Genomic DNA, 16,568 nt, shown 5'->3' on the forward strand with positions numbered 1-16,568 from the left:
GCCAAAAAGAGACTACATTTAGTCATTGCCCTGCAACGCCCGCCATTGACGGCAATGGATTCTAATGGAGAAGACATCTGGCGCCAGTGAGTTAAGCAGTACAATGCTGGTAACATTACCAAGTATAGTAGGAATCCCCAGATACTTTGCAAAATATGTGCCCTTGGGGTATGAGAAATAATACTACAGTTGTGAAACCAAGCGCAAATCCTGCTATAATATAAGTGCAGGAGGTGCAAAGCCTGAAAGTACTTTATGAATACAGAATTTCAACAATAATATTGGGAAATCTGTTTCAAAAGTCATCACTTTTTACCCTGATAAATTCCATTTACATGACTATGACATTTCACGTTAAATCAGGCTCAAGGCATTTTTATTACGCCTTTGTCATTTATTTCTTGTTCAACATATTCAAGTCTTTTTTGTGTTTATTTTCTTTTAATACTTTTAACAATGGTTAGATGATTTTACACATGCTATGAATGTATGACCATTAGGTATTATAAAATATTACAAAACATTGCCACTCTAAATTGTAGAACATACAGGGTACGATGGTTGAACACTCTAAATTGCCCCTAGGTATGAGTTTGAGCGAGAATGATTGTCAATCTGCTTGTGCCCTGTGATTAGCTGGCCCCCGATTCAGGGTCTCCCCCGCCTGGTACTCATAGTTAGCTGGGATAGGCTCTAGCACCCTCCGCAACCCTTGTGAGAATTGGCGGTTCGGAAAATGAATGAATGAACAAAACATTGTCTGTTTAGTTGATAAATGCTGTATGATAATAACAAATTTGACAATTTCTATTGTTTCTGCAGGATAAACGTTTTAAATTGAACAAACCAGAGGCAGCCAAAGGAGATTTGAGTATTGAGTCTCCTATTGATTCATGAAGTATGAATGTACTATTGGCATGTACACTAAGTGCATGCATTTTGGAGCAGCCATCTGACCAGTCTGCAGTCTGCTACTTCTTCAATTAAAAAGATTTATATTGATTATCGAGGGTGCCTGCCAGGCAATGCACTCACTGAATTACCATCAGACATCACTGCAGCAACATACTTTCACTGAGATGTAATAAAATTTGATTCTGTTTTTATCTATTATTATATTCCCTTACTTGCAGATTGTTAGTTTTGTGCAACATTCATTTGTTTTAACTAATTTTTATGGAGCAAGTGACTATTTGTGGTTATTTTTAACCCCATAAATGCATCCACAAATGTGGAAAGTTACATGTCCACAATATTAAGTGGTTGAACACGCCTGTGAACGTGAATGCTTGTTTGTCGATTGGCTGGCAAACAATTTTTACTAGCTTTCTACCTTTTGTTCTAATGTTTTCATTTAAAACGCGGGGGGACGGGGATGAAAAAAAGGGGAGAAAAATCATAAATAAATATTTTGTTAAAAAAATAAAAATAAGATTGGACATTTTTAGGCCATATGGCCCACCTCTGTGCTTGTTTGGTCATCATTTTATTGTTCGATTGTTGCCTCTAATCTACAGTACAACGGGAGTCACAATTACTGCTTTCAAAATGAAAGCATTGCATATTTTCAGTTTAATTTTGACTCCCTGAACACCATAGGGCTACTCATAAGCCAAATGTGCTCTGTGATTAATTGGCCACGAACACATGGTGTAGCTTGCCAAAGTCAGCCGGGATAGGCTTCTGCTCACTCTGATGAGGATACAAAGTAGTACTACGTTTTGAAATAAAGGTGAGGAATTACTGGAGTGATCAGGTTTGTATTATCACTTCAAATTTATTTGCAGCACGCACTGAAGTTGAATTATTCTCACACCATATGCTGATGCAGGGTTCACATCCAGTGCGTGAATGCTCAGCTATTCCGTGGTTACATTCCATATATAGTTGTATGCACTGAAGCTTTTTTGCTGTATCAGAAAATGTCTGCACTCTACTGTCATTACCATCCATCTGCTCTCAATATACATTCTCTGGCATATTTGCATCTTCTTGAGCCACAATGTGAATACATTGGCAAGTTCGTTTTACAATTCATTTAAGAGTGACATCACATTGGGAGTGTTTCAGCATTTTAACTTTCTTCGCTTTTTATTTCCTAGAGTGTCACTATCTCAGCAATAGGCGTGTTAGCATTAAACCAAGTGGTAAAGGCTTCCCGGCCCTAACTCATTCACTGCCATTGGTGATGCTAAACGTCCAATTCTATTCAACTAGGATGGCTGGCAGTGAATGATCATGTTTCAGTGGCATTGACGGCAATAAATATCTAATCCATTTTAACCGGCAGAGGCCATCACTGCCAGCCCTCCACTTAAAACAGACTTTGACATCTAGTATTGCTATCATTGGCAGACATTGGGCCAATCTTAAACAACACTGTGTCCTAATTTCAAAGTCATGCAGCTTTTAGGGTATGCTATTCTCTTAAAGCTTTTTGGAGTGCGCTTTTTCTGCAACCCTAAAGGTATATTTTCCAAGGAAATTTTGCTGTAGTTGCAATCTTTGTCATAAATTTCATTAATTTATTCCGTACATTGTTTCTGAGAATACTGTGTAACATGAGATGCGGATTTACAGGAGGGAAACAAACAGGGGAACCTCAATATCTCATACGAACAAACCTAGTTGACAGCAAATTGTAGTGTTAGTGAAAGCAGCAGGCATCACCATGGCAACCTCTAACTGCAGTTAACGTCTGTATAGAGGCTAGTGTTCACAAAATAACTGTCTGGCACTATGGTCTTCTATTTGATTTATGTAATTATTTAAGCAATGGTTGTGAATATGGAGCAAGAAAGAGTGTGTTGCCATTGGTGCTTGTTTTAGTTGTGACTTACTATAGATGTAGTAGATTGTGCAAATGCTCATTATGTTTTTAGAGGATCTAAAGTCAGCCAGTGGACATCCACTAAATGCTTTTACTCACCGATTTGAATGAGAGAAAATCTCAATTGAATGTGGGTCATCTTGTGGCAGAAGCAGGCTCAGCTCATCTCTGCCCTCAGGTCCAAGACCTTTCAGGGGGGCCCCACATGACGGAATAGTCGTCACTCGGGCCAACAATGGCGTCTTTGTGCTGGAGGTGAGATGACGACAGATAACATAATAATGACTTCCTCTGCTTTTACGCTTGCCACGCCCTTATTTGTTGACAGCATTTTTTGCCTTTGCAAAATCGGACTCCCATACCTTCCACAATCTAGAAGGTCTAGAATCTAAATCCTGTAAACCTGTATGTAAGCATCCTTTTCTTTCCATCAAAGTCAAATCTTGCAACAAACCTTAATGTACCAGTAAAGGACTCTCTTCGCCAATCTACTTTTAAGTTTCTGCTGTATTTTTACTTCTGTATCTTGTGCGAGTTGGAGAGTTTACTTGTGCATCTTTCACACTAATTCTGAGTCAGTTGTGTTTTCTATTCATGTTTCAAAATGTGGGCTATGACAGGGAAAGCTACTGTGTGTGCTTATTGGAAAGATATTACTGAGCAGCAGGAGTCATTTCCTTGTGTACCAAGAATGGATGTTCAAATGATTTTCAACTGCTACCATTGACACCTTCCTAAGCCTCATAATGTACTTCAAGACATGAGTATATTTCATTTTTTTTCTCCTTAACAACAATACTAATGTGTTCCCCAAAGCAAATGTATTTCTCTTGTTACTATGCCTCAAACTGGCCTTTTCGTGCCACCCTTCTTTTGAAATGCCTCTGCACATTCTCGCTCCCATCCAACCAATTTCCACACCCTTCAATATAAAATTTAAGCTGTGCAGTGCGCAATACATTTGAGCATTCCAAATGAGTTCCAGCAGCCTGCTCCTCTTCCCTCCCAAGACACTGCAGCACATTGCAGTCCCATCTGGAGCAGCAGCATAAGATTGCCCTCATCCAACACATGATTTAATCAGATGCTTTATCCCTTTATATGGCTATAAAATCCAGCTGCAACCTTGTTTGTAATCATAACTTACTGGACCCTCCCAAATCTACTGTACAAGTCTATGGTACACAACATTCAATGCTTGAATTATGCCATTATGCTGGTGTCTTGTTTAGGAAGGATAGATAATGGATTGTGTATCATCTGCTGACATATCGTACATCCTTTGCTTTAATTCAAGATCTATCAGCCGGCATGCAATGTGTATCACAAGTACCAAGTATAAAGAATGGGACCCAAATTAGGAGTTCAGTGTTCAAATGGGTTATCGTCTGTGTGTGTTTTTCTTTTAAATAATGTATTCAATTGTATTTATTTATTAAAGGCAGTCCAATGGCCAAGTGGTTAGCACGTTCGCCTTCACACTTCTGAAATTAAGGATTCAATCCCGATTGGGTTGAGACATTCCCAGAGAAGTTTGCATGTTCTCACCGGCCCTGCATGGGTTTTCTCTGGGTACTCCGGTTTCCTCCCACACCCCAAAGACATGCATAGTTGGCTGGTTGAACACTCTAAATTCCTCCTAGATATGAGTGTGTATGTGAATGGTTGTCTGTCTCCTTGTGCCCTGCGATTGGCTGGCAACCAATTCAGCACCTACTGGGATGGGCTCCAGCACCCCTGCGACCTTTGTGAGGATAAGCGGTACAATCAAATCACTAAGATAGTTCAATTTATCAAATTGGATTATGTAAAACAAAATACTACAATTCTACAGTTTTCTACATTGATTTCAACATGGTGACCCCAGCGCTAATGGAGAGGCACTTTTAAAGTTACTAAAAAAATAAAACGGAGAAGTGCGACAGAATGTAGGTTACATTTTAGCTTCTTATGCGGGCCATCAATTATATTTTCCTGATTCACTGCAGGGTATTAAAAACTGGGCAGTGAGCTGCATTTGGCCCACGGGCTGTATTTTGGATACACCTGCATCCATACACATGCAATGCAAATGATGTAATATTGCACACAGTAGCTGAAGCACACATGTATATTGACACACCTCCAAAACAAATGTTACATTGGTTTGATTTTAACCTTTTTAAGTCTCTTCATTTTATGTAAAAAAAAAATACCTGTTTGGTTCCACTCTTTTGCAACTCTCATTTGTCGTTTCAAAAAAAAAATCTTAAAAAGACATGACAAAAATCAATTGTCAACTGATGATGATGTCATCAGCAAAAGACATCCCTTCCCTGGTAGGTCCAATTCCAAGCCTAATGACTCTTAATTAGCCTCACCTGCACATTGACCTCTGCGCACACGCAGGCAAGCGTCAACAAACTAGAGATGTGTTGTGACGTCAAGAGGAAAAAGTACACTTTGCTTTTATCTATAATAACGATATTCTACTACTGCCACTGTGGATCTGTACCACCGTCTCTGTGGGGGAGCCATGTTCCACCCCTGGGAGAGTCGCCCTTTACCGAATGGGGGAAGGTTGAACAAGATGACCTTCTTAACCAGGGAAGGAAACTACACAAATTGAGCAAAAGTGGTGATGATGAGTTGTGGCCTCAAAGTGAGTCATCAAATGCAGGTCATATTTCAGAATTCCATAGTATTCATCCACAGGGCTGGTTATGGGCTTGGGCCAAAGGTAAAGCCGTTAGAGCCCAAGGCTTGCCTGAAAATGGAGGATATCGTAGTGGGTTAACAGGTATCAACTTTTTCATGGATTCAAATGTGTGCATGCTACTCGTCTGTTTTACAGATTTACAGTCTTTACATGAATTTGATTCTCCTCTAGCATTTTTGACGTTTCCTGGAAAAGTCTTGGTGCCATCATCTGACTCTGTTCCACACATATCTGAGTGGTTGGCGATGAAGCCAATGCTGCAGTGTGCTGACAATTTCATGACTTTTAAAGCGTCAGGACAAGGATTTTCGCATCTTTTAGTGGACAAAGGTCAAGGATATTAAATTTACTATTTCTTTTCACTGAAATGCTTATGACTAAGGCACATTTATGGAATACTGATGTTATGCTAGTTTTTGATTTAACAAGATAATCAGTTGCCTTAGTGTTTGGGAAATACAGATGGCACCAAAAAGACCTGATCATTGAAAATGCTCCTATTGCGATATATTGGCTGCCAGAACGTCTGTCGTTCAAAACAATGCCAGTATTATACTAAGGCGTTGAAAATGGTGCATTCCAAATCCAAATAGTTCAGGATATTGTATAATGGGGGATTTTTAAAAAATATTTACTGCTAGAAACTGAGCACTTGCATTGCTTCACTGCCTACTTTTGTTGTTCTGAATGGAAATGAGTTTCCTTCGTCTTAAGTGTATAATATTTTATATAAATTCTATTTCCATTAACATTTCCTCATAATCAAATTTCCAATGATGCTGTTGATTTGAAAAAAATGTCAACAACTCTCATTGAGAGAGAGAGAATTATGTTCTTATTTCAGCCACCAGATATAAGTGTGATTCTATTAATGCAATTTATTAAGAATTTAACATGTTAAAATTTCAGAAATGTTATGATCTCTTCAAATGGATGGATGGATGTTAACAATCCTTTCCACTTCTCACTCTTCTGGACAGGGGGAGCCACTCCCATCTCTCTCTTCCATCTATCAGTATATTGTGGTTACCAAGTGAGGACATCGTGGAATGACCTTCAGATAATAGTGCCATATGATGCATGCTACATTACCCAGGAGGTATTGCTTACACTCAGATTTCTCACCTGAGCCACACCGTCCTTGACCAAAAACCTTGTCCTCTGCTCCCTCAGAACGGCAATTATGTGCTGTCCATACTTTGGTGGGGAAGCCCTCTGAAACTCTCTTGCCCAGTGTCGATGCCTACGGCAGAATCGGCAAATCCTGTCGTTTTCTGTTCCCTGTATGGCATGGCGGTGCAGCTGTACCAGAAAAAGAACAGCGTGCCAGTGTTGAGAGTTTTTGGTACTCTAAAGTTAATGTATCCCATGGTGTTTTATTTTGTGTTGTCATCTGTTCCAATATTTTCTTGACCAAAATTCATTTCTTCATTTTTATGAATGGTTATTTATTTGATATCCAGTACATTGATATATTATGCGACATACCATTATATATTTGTGACTCAACCTTAAAAACAAGAAAGGGTGGGTCACTAATTGTTCTGATGAAGGTAAAAATTGAAGCTCATCTGTCATGTTAAAATCAAAACCTACTGATTGTTCTGAACTCAATTTTTTTTGCAGTAAATGAAGATTGGGCTCCATTTGTTTCTGCCCAGTGTGCATACCGTGTGGACTCCCAACCAGAGGAACTAATATTTTTCATCCCGTTCATTGCTCCTTGTTTTAGAGTGAGTTGACCTAAATTTGATCTTTACTGACTTTTATGACAAGAACTTGGAAATAAACCTGTTCTGGCCATGTCTTTTTTTAGGATGGACAAGAGCTCCAATTTGTTTTTAATGAGCAAGAAATGATCCTCTCTTGCCCTCCTACACCAACTTACTCTCAGTCTAATAATCCTTTAGATCCCCCTCAATCTCCACCCACAGAGCCGAAAGATAAACGTCCTGATTACTACCACATCACTGACAGAGACCTGCCCTATCCTCATATTCCGCAGCACTACTCTCCTGGTCTTCAACCTGATACTGCACCTTGGTTTTTCCCAGGCAGTGGTCATGAGGTTCCAATTCATGAGTTCCCTTACCCTTCAAATCCTCTACCTGGTGCGCCTGGGAATCAAATTGCTCAGCTTCCCAATTATCCTCAGATTGCTGACCCTGGATTCCTATCTTCCGTATTTCCTGGTGTCCACCCGCCAAGCTCAATACCCTGGTTCTCTCCAGACATTGCTTCTGGTGCCTCCTCAAGTTCTTTATCTGCTGCACCATCTGCTGGTAATTTCCATGGCTTTTACCCTAGTTTCACGTCCCCTCATTTCCCACAGGTATCACCTCCAGCCAGTTCCCTTCAACCTGCTGCTCCTCAAGGTCCCCACACACCCACACAACCAGATTATTTTCAGATACCTTCCTATCCTTCTCCTTCTTCAGCGACTTTGTTGCCAGGACTATTACATCCACCATCCAGTAAACCAAAAAGACCCTCAAGCCCACATTATCAGCTTCCACCCAACCAAGACAGCTTCTACAATCCATACAAATATGTTTTCAACCCCAAAAAAGATGATAATCAACACCATCCTCCCAGTTCTATTCCCAGCTATCCTTTTGCCCAAAACCCTGTTTACTTCCCACCTCCAACTGAGGAACTTAGGCACCCTCCGTACCTCCATCCACCATATGCACCAACACACAGCCCTGTACCCCAGTCTTCAACCGCGTTGCCAGCACCTACACAAAAACCTTTTCTTGACAAGACTACCAGAGGCCCGTCGGTTGTTCTAAAGGCCAAAGTATTCTGCTCTTCCAAACAGATGCTTATACAGCTCCCACCTGGTCGGATCTCTGAAATTGTTGTTAAAGGTGCGCATGTGCTTTCACCCTGGTATGTACAGTAGACTATACAGTATGTTTGAAATGCATATGGTTACAATCATCTCTGCTTGGTGTGCACTGGTGTGCATTTTTTAGGGGGAAGGGAGCGAGAGAGGGGGGTTGGTGGTTGTCCACTATAAAATGCTATGCAGAGTGACAGTGTTGAGCATGCATAAAAAGAGACTTGCTGATTCCTCTTTCAAATGTTTCAGATTTAAAAGGGAATGAGAGCAGTTTCCAGAATGCTCCAAAGCATTGTGGATATATGGCAAACATTGGAAAAGATGGCAAAATCCATCTAGGCCTTCCATTACACACACACTGTCACATGAGTATGAAGGCAAGTATTGAATCAGATTTCACAATGATTCCACAAGCATTTATATACAGTATGTATTATTGATTATCAACCCTTTTATGATTTTTTTCTGAAAGGATAACATGTATATCATCAGTGTCATCTATATGACTCAGAATGGCCGGAAGGAAGCTCAGTTTTATTGTCCAGTTTCCACCTATTCGTCTGCAGAAGGTAATTTTTTTTCTCTGCATTTTCTAATGTTGCTTTACTCAATTTTTGTATGAGAAAGCTGACCTTTTTATCATTTTGGTTTCTTTAGATTGCAGCTTTCCCAGGGGACAACGGCTCCAGTGTGGACAAAGTCCAGTATCCCAGGAATCATGTCTTGCCTTGGGCTGCTGCTTCATCAAGCATCCCCCTACCTGCTTCTACCCTATGGATGGTGAGATGCAGTATGCATCCCTGACAACATTTTACATCAACTAGCAGGGAAAACTTTATTTTTTGGGGGGTGCAAAACTGTCACAGATGCTAGAGTCAAGCTAACAATACTGACTGAGAAGGTACAAGACAATTCAGGTCTTTAGCATTGACCTCAAGAGAGATATCAACTGTTGTTCATCCAACTAGTGCATAACTATACATACGTCCGTACTTCATCATAATGTATGATTTTTATACAAGTGTTTTTCCCCTCTTCCAGAGTGCACAGTTGACCGGCACTTTGTCTTCTCTATCCCTGCTTCCCTCACCGAACCACCCCTCAGCCCTGGTCTATTGGGGGTTGCCAACAACTCCACCTGTAAACCAGTGAAAGTGACCAATAATTATGCCTTGTTCAAGCTCCCCATGGACGGCTGCGGGGCTCACAGAGTGGTAAGTTTTACAAGTTCCTCTCGGAGAATGCTCAATAAAAACAGACCCGTCGCATTCTTTGTTGTTGGGAACATTTCAGAAATGTGGCTTTTTTTCCCCTCATTTGCAGCAAGTTGGAAAAACTTTGATCTATATGGTGGAAGTTGTCAATACAGTTCAGACCATCAGTCTTAATTATGGGACCATCACAAGAGATTCTCCTGTCAGGTCAGACCTAGCTGCTTTTTAATAAATCTATCTTTTACATGTGGACTAAGCAATACAATTTGGCTTTTAATCAGAGTTTGCTTGTCAAAGCTATCCACGGCAATAATAAAGCAGAAATGTTATAATGGAAATAGGTTGAGAAAACTGGTACTGAAATTAAAAAAAAAAAAAAAAAATCACTTTTGGTGAACTATATTTGGCTCCTTCCAATAGCAGGCATTGTTTGAACCCGTCACGTGAAAATTCTTTTAATTGTATGGAATTATCAAATTCTTATTTCATAAATACAATATTAACCGTTTAAGAAGAATGTTGGCATTAGTTCTCTAGTGTCACATGCAATTTCTTAAACAACACTTTTTTTCATTTGATTAAAACTGTCCCTTTTTATTAAATACATTTTCCTATGTTTTTGCTTAATGACAGGTTGCTTGTGGAGTGTAGATATGTACCTGGTGGTGCTTTAACTGTGAGTTACTTGGTTAAAACTCCCACTCTTGGGCCAGCAGTCCAGAGCCAGGGCGTGTTTGGTGTCCAGCTTCGCTTAGCCAAAGGTCTGTAAACAGATTAGTTTCATGATGGTACAGCACACCATACATCAATGGTACATAGTCACAGGATTTCGACTACCCTCATCATGTAGCTAAGGGCTCAGATCATAATTCTCTTTGATTAGTAATAGCAGAATAGGGATTTGTGAATATGAATAAATGTGTCTTCTGCCTTTTTATACCCACGCATCCTCTCTCAGATGATCAGTACACGAGCTACTACCCACAATATCACCAGCCCCTGCAAATGCTGCTGGGGAAACCCATCTATCTGGAAGTAAGGATGCTCAACGCCCCCGATCCCAGTTTGCGGCTGCTGGTGCACTACTGTGTTGCCTACTCGCGCTCTGGAAATTCAGTCTGGGTGCTGCTTTACAATGGGTATGTTTCAGTGCCTCTTCTGACAGTCAGAAAAAAAACGGAAGATGTATGTCATGATATACTCCTCCTAAAATAAGGAGAAACCTGTTTTTAAAATATCCTTTCCCATGCCAAGGTGCCCAAACCCATTGGACCCAACGTCTCAGATTGTACCCCCTGATCTTCGATCTCCCTCTCCTCATGCTCAAATACGCCGCTTCACCATGAGCACGTTTCAGTTCCTTCCTAAAGGAGAAATTAAAGACCTGGAAGAGGAGGTAAGGATAAAACATGTATACCCCTATTTTCTAATACATTCACAAACTATTGAATGAGATGGCAAAATCTTGAGGATGCACCATTATGAAATTAGATTCTTCCACACAGTATAGTGTGGAAGTATATCCGGTATTTTCACATGCAACTCTGTCTTTTGATAACACTGGGTTTTGCAGCTGTTAGTTGCCAGGCAGAATTACTCAACCACAATCATTTTGTGATGCCACAAAGGCCACTAAAAAAATACAAATGCCAATCAGATTGATTTTCCTTTTCGGTGAATACCCATTGGCATTGAGACAGCAAAAACACCGATGCATTCAACAAAATTATTCCAAAATGAGCGCTATGGATTGAATTCAAACTACTGTGAAGAAATGATTGTGCATGAATATAAAAAAATGGCAAAGAAAGTAGTTGTAATTTAAATCCAGCCTTGATTCATTTTCTTTAGTTAATATATTCTCTGTTTAACGTGTCTTTGGATGTTAAATTATTATAAAGTGTTAGCATGTCATAGTGGTGACTGGACAGATTGTATCCATGACATGCATCCTATATTTCAGATTTACTTCATGTGTTCAACGGAAGTCTGCTCTACACTTGATGGCCCATGTGTTGAGGGCTGTTTTGGTCAGTGATAGTCAGTAAAGTTGGTAGACCCTTTCGACCCTAAACAAACCTTATGAGTCCTTGTGCAAAATGACAAAAAGGCAATTGTGGACTACTCTTATGTATGACAGATGGACAATGATTTATTAATGATATCTGTGAATTATTTATCAAGAACTGATCCATTTCCTCTTATGGTTGAGGCATGGAAGACAATTGATGTTAACTGCAACAGCCCTGTAGGTTCAATAGTGTTTAATAAACATGAATATTTCTACATCCTGATCATGTTTCTTCTGCCTTTTTTTCCACATAGCAGATTGTTCATTTAAATACCAATAAAAGCTCTCCAAGAACATGAAATTGTGTGCTTGTGTTAACATTGTCAAAATCTCATTTACAACTCAAAAGTGCACACTGTCGAACAGTATGAGGCATTGTTGATGAGAACCTGTGTGCATGTTAGTCTGTCATGACTTCAACATGTGTCACAAATATTCTTTTAACAACTTCATGTTGGGTGAAAGTTAGATTGTGATCATTTTCACAATGCAGTGTAAATTCTAGTGCAAAAAAGCTTAAATAATTGTGTTTAATGGTGTACACTTTCAAGGTCTTATTTTTTGTCTTTTTTTTAATGCGCTGAGACATGTAGTCCTAATGTGTCTATGCACACGTTATATTATATCTCCCTGTTGAAGAACCTCTTTAAACTACTACCCCACCTCCACTAGCATACCACTGATAGTGATTTTTGTGAAGTAGATTGTGTGATATTTTCACTTTGTCAAAGCATTCCCACAATGAAAGAGGGAGTTAACTCCGATCTGTCTTTGAGTCATAACTCATTGCTGTACTCTTGCCAAGCGAACGATGTATGTGGCCCATAACTGGCTCCAGATGTCTCTTCTTATCTTCATGATGATTTGTACTAGAATTCTGCCCTCACCCAAGTGTTGGTGCCAAGTGAACAATGGAGAATTGAAAGGCGCCCTGCTGCTTGTGAATAATTTCCTGTGCATTACACTGAATGGTTTAAAGACTGACTGCTTAAGTCTGTACTGATTTGGCATTATAGCCTTTTGTTTTCAAATTCATGAATGGGGGATCATAGTCCTTGGGTGTGCACCTATGACTAAGACAATTGGTCAAGAGTTGGGTGTGGCTAAGAAAATATGGAGAGACACATGAAACTTTTTAATTACTTTTGTTATTGGAGAATACTTGTGTTCAGCTGTAAAATTTGACTGTGTTCATTTAGATCAGGGGTGCTTGCACTTTTTTGCTCCAAACCAAGATCCACTTTTCAATGAGACAACCACCCACAATCTACTTTGTTGTTAGGGTTGGAATCCAGGGGTAGACAAAGTGGTCGTAGAGGGCCACTGCGGGTGGAGCTTTTTTCTTCTACAGACACTTTAACCCAGGGGTAGTCAAGTCTGGTCCTCGAGACCCCCTATCCGGTCTGTTTTCCATATCTCCCTCCACCAACACACCTGAATCAAATAATCTGGATCGGTATCAATCTTCTGGACAGCTTGCTGATGAGTTGATCATTTGATTCAGGTGTGGTAGAGGAGGGTGATATGCAAAACAGACTGATAGGGGCTCTCGAGGGCCGGATTTGGCCACCCCTGCTTTAACCAATGGGGGTTGTGCTGAAATGAAAAGCACCTGACTGCAATCCACTGATTGCACTTCTAGCATATTTTTTTAAAGAGGGCAGTACATGTAAAGATAAATCCATAATAAATGTCTATATGAGGGGAAAAGAAAATGCAGTTTCTGAATTATGGATATTTAGAGGTCCACAGCATGATGCTTTTTCAAACAACGGCTCAGTATCTAAAGTTACATTAGAATAAATAAATAAATAAAACAATTTTACATTTCAGTGAGGTCAATGAAAATTGTTAGACCTACTGTATGTAACAGGAACAAAAAAAATAAAAAAGAGCCTTTAAATGTTTACTTCAGTTCAATATTTAGCATTTTTCTTATTGTAGAAGCCTAAAATCCTGGAATCCAAATAGCACAAAATACACAAGTAGAGCTCCTGTGTGTTATTTTGGAAAGAAAACGTAACACTAAACTGTACATTTTATACACACCCATTACCCTCTCATGGTACTCTTTGACCACTGGGTGTCATCCATGCAATAAAAATAACAGAGGAGCGCAAGGCTCCATGCTGCAGTACTCCATACCGGGCCTAGGTCCTCCTCGGTTGTGTAAGAACTAGGGAATTTTATTTTGAAAAGGGGGTAAATTAGGGGGAAAAAACAGGAGTTGGCACGAAAAAAAAAACAAAGAAGGGCGTAGAAACCTTATGCAGTCTGAAGATCTCGGTGCGTTTGGACCCGACCACGACGTTCGACCTCCTCCGCCCCTCGCTAAGAAGGCACTGCGGCACATTGCGCACACTTGCGGGCTGCGTTGCTTCTCCGTTCAAAGGGAAAGCGGAAGACGGGAGGAGGGGAAAGAGTCGCGATAGAGGGAGGGGGCGTCGGTTTCCGTTCCCCCCGGGCACACGCCGCTAGAACATACCGGGAGAGAGAGAGAACACACTCTTGACGGAGGCAGGAACCCGATCGCTAAGGAAAAACAACTACGTCCGCCGTCAGTCTTTCTTCCGCGCGTCTGTGTGTGTGTGTCCGAGTGTGTGTGTGTGTGTCGTGGGGGGGACACTTGCGGAGTATTATGGGGACAAGAGAGCGCTCCTGACCGGGTTGGACTTGCTGTACGTGTATCTCGGTTCTTGTGGAAACATAGGCGACATGTTGAGGGGATTTCTCGTCTTGAGGATGTTTTGTCTCGAAAACGAAAAGGCTTTACTGTAAAAAAAAAAAAAAACGACAGAGAAAAAAGCATATTTCTCATGGACATTTTGGCGGTAGGCAGCCATTTGTTGTGATCGCTGATCATTTTATTTGTTTTTTTGTTGCTGTGTTATCCAGAAAAAGCACGGGCCGATTTTAAAGGTAGCGCCGCTGTAAATATTGGGCACTGTATTTAAAAAATATTCACCTTACACATGTTTATTGTGTAGTCCCGTTAGTGTTTGAGGATAGCTTAGCTTGGTAAACTACTTGATTGAACCCTCACTGACTAGCACAAAGTGCGAAAACAACAGAGGGCCCCTCTGATCAGCTCAATAAGGGAGAAAAACGAAACACTTTTTTTAAATGTTAATGTCGACCGACGTTGCATCTATCATGTTGCCGGTGTCCCGTGGACTCATGGAGCGGGATCGAGACCTCGAAGCCCTGGTCGGAGTGCATCCCAATGCAGGCGGTGCTCCTGCGGCTGTCCGCGGAATGAAGCGAGGAGACCCGGAGCCCGATGGACAGACAGCGGCCTCCTTGATCGAATCGACGGGGGCTGAATGCAAACGTCCCCGAATGGATGGATCCGGAGGAATTGGCGAGGTTGGACAGGTAAGCAATCTAAATCGGCCAGGTTCCTCTGCAAGGAATTTGGAAACGCCTCCACGTGCTTGCTGCATGGGAAATATGCAAAATTACCCATGCAGGCTAGTGTGATCGTTTCCACTTTTTAACATGTATGGACTCTAATTCAGTCGAGTTATGCAGATATTTACTTCATACTGTAATTGGCTTTTTGATGGCGCAGTTTCTATTCTAACCGGAGTTCTACCTGTGAAGAGGATGTAAACAATCTCAGTATTTCCAAATGTAATCATAAAAATGACTCCCCACTTGTCTGAAACATATGGGGAACATAGATTTTTAGAGTGCGTGTTTATTTTTGGTGTTTAATTGCTTGATTTCTGTTGGTGAACTAGTAAACAAACACCAGTTTAGTGGGAAGAAAAAGGGGGCGTGACTGAAGTCTTGATTGAACCCATTGCTATACTCTTCCTTACTAGGATGAGTAAACGTTATTGACCAGTTTGTTCCCCTTAATGTCAACATGTCATCAATTTCTACTAAGGGTCAAATGTTTTTGGAGGATTTCAGTCGAGGTAGAGGATGCGCTGACCATTATTATGGTATATTCAGCTTGTTGGAGTGCTACACGAGGACCAAAAAAGCTATTTGCCTGCCATTGGAAATGAATGTAATAGCAGTGAAGTGCCCTGGCTGCTGCTGTTAGGAAAAGTAGATGGTTGGTGTTCTTGCACTCGCAGATCAGCTGTCAAAAGAGAGCTGTCAGGAACACAAATGCACTTTGCAGTACATGTGTGTGGATGGGAGATTGAATGATGAGAGCAGAGAAGTCCAGATCAATAGCGCCAGCCTCTAAAATATATTGAACGTGAGCTCGTTGAATAGCCCGGAAATGAAACTAGTGGGAAGTGGTGGTCGCTTAGCGCAAAAGAAGGTCGACCTGTATCCCTCCCTCTCTCTTAACAGATTTCCCCTATCACTGGCAGTAAAGAGGCTTTGTTTCAAGCTAATGGGATCACATCTCATACTGCTGGGGGGTTTATAACCACATTGATCCCTGAAATCCTTATCTAAAGCAGAGGTTTCACAAAACTCATACTGTTGTACACAAACAAAATTGATATGAGCATCAAAAGTTATGGTATGTTTCAATATGTAACTCAGATATTGGTTGTGTTGTTCAAAGGCTTCGTAGACACATCCTTCATTGCAATCGACATCATTAACCAGTTTGGATACCTTACAATTGGGCACCATTTTAGTGCAGACATCAGACAAAGGCCTCAATCCTTATTTGGATTTATAGTACATTTAAAATTGAATCGTCTACTAGATCTAATTTACTTGCAAAATTATCCACTTATTCACAATTTGGGACTTGCAGATTCAACTATTCTGTGATGGTATAATATTACTATATCAATAATGTTTTATGTTTAAAAAATTCCAAAGCATTTTACACAAGCTTTATGATTTTCAGATTTTCCTTAGGACCAGTCAGATGTTATGTGAAAATATTATTCTTTTCAGACTAATTTTAACTGATTCGTTTTAATACAAAA

At 40.5% G+C, this 16,568-nt stretch overlaps 2 protein-coding genes across 6 annotated transcripts in view; both read left to right on the forward strand.

The window, feature by feature from the left end:
- The first annotated feature begins 5,117 nt into the window (after window positions 1-5,117).
- Window positions 5,118-11,881, forward strand: LOC144078078 (uncharacterized). 2 transcript variants are annotated; one of them, XM_077606277.1, is made up of 15 exons: window positions 5,118-5,609; window positions 5,700-5,858; window positions 6,509-6,627; window positions 6,702-6,873; window positions 7,155-7,261; window positions 7,345-8,398; window positions 8,623-8,750; window positions 8,846-8,942; window positions 9,031-9,153; window positions 9,415-9,587; window positions 9,697-9,794; window positions 10,221-10,348; window positions 10,546-10,726; window positions 10,842-10,983; window positions 11,551-11,881. In XM_077606277.1, the coding sequence occupies exons 1-15, from the start codon at window positions 5,240-5,242 to the stop codon at window positions 11,623-11,625; spliced, it is 3,126 nt and encodes a 1,041-aa protein (XP_077462403.1). In that variant the 5' UTR covers window positions 5,118-5,239; the 3' UTR covers window positions 11,626-11,881. The 2 variants fall into 2 exon arrangements, with proteins under 2 accessions (XP_077462403.1, XP_077462404.1); XM_077606278.1 differs by lacking the exons at window positions 5,118-5,609; window positions 6,702-6,873 and having other exon boundaries at window positions 5,710-5,858.
- A 2,059-nt stretch (window positions 11,882-13,940) lies between these two features.
- Window positions 13,941-16,568, forward strand: part of rbfox2 (RNA binding fox-1 homolog 2) — a 32,302-nt gene continuing 29,674 nt past the window's right edge. For 2 of the 4 annotated variants that reach the window (XR_013300968.1, XM_077604875.1), the window contains exon 1: window positions 13,941-15,033. Coding sequence is in view for 3 of the 4 variants with exons in the window: in XM_077604875.1 (XP_077461001.1) it covers window positions 14,782-15,033 (252 nt within the window). In the remaining variant the exon portion in view is untranslated. The remainder of the gene's footprint in view (window positions 15,034-16,568) is intronic. The other 2 variants (XM_077604874.1, XM_077604873.1) reach the window with 2 other exon arrangements.

The sequence above is a fragment of the Stigmatopora argus genome, chromosome 7 (assembly GCF_051989625.1).
Source record: "Stigmatopora argus isolate UIUO_Sarg chromosome 7, RoL_Sarg_1.0, whole genome shotgun sequence".
Taxonomy (NCBI): Eukaryota; Metazoa; Chordata; class Actinopteri; order Syngnathiformes; family Syngnathidae; genus Stigmatopora; species Stigmatopora argus.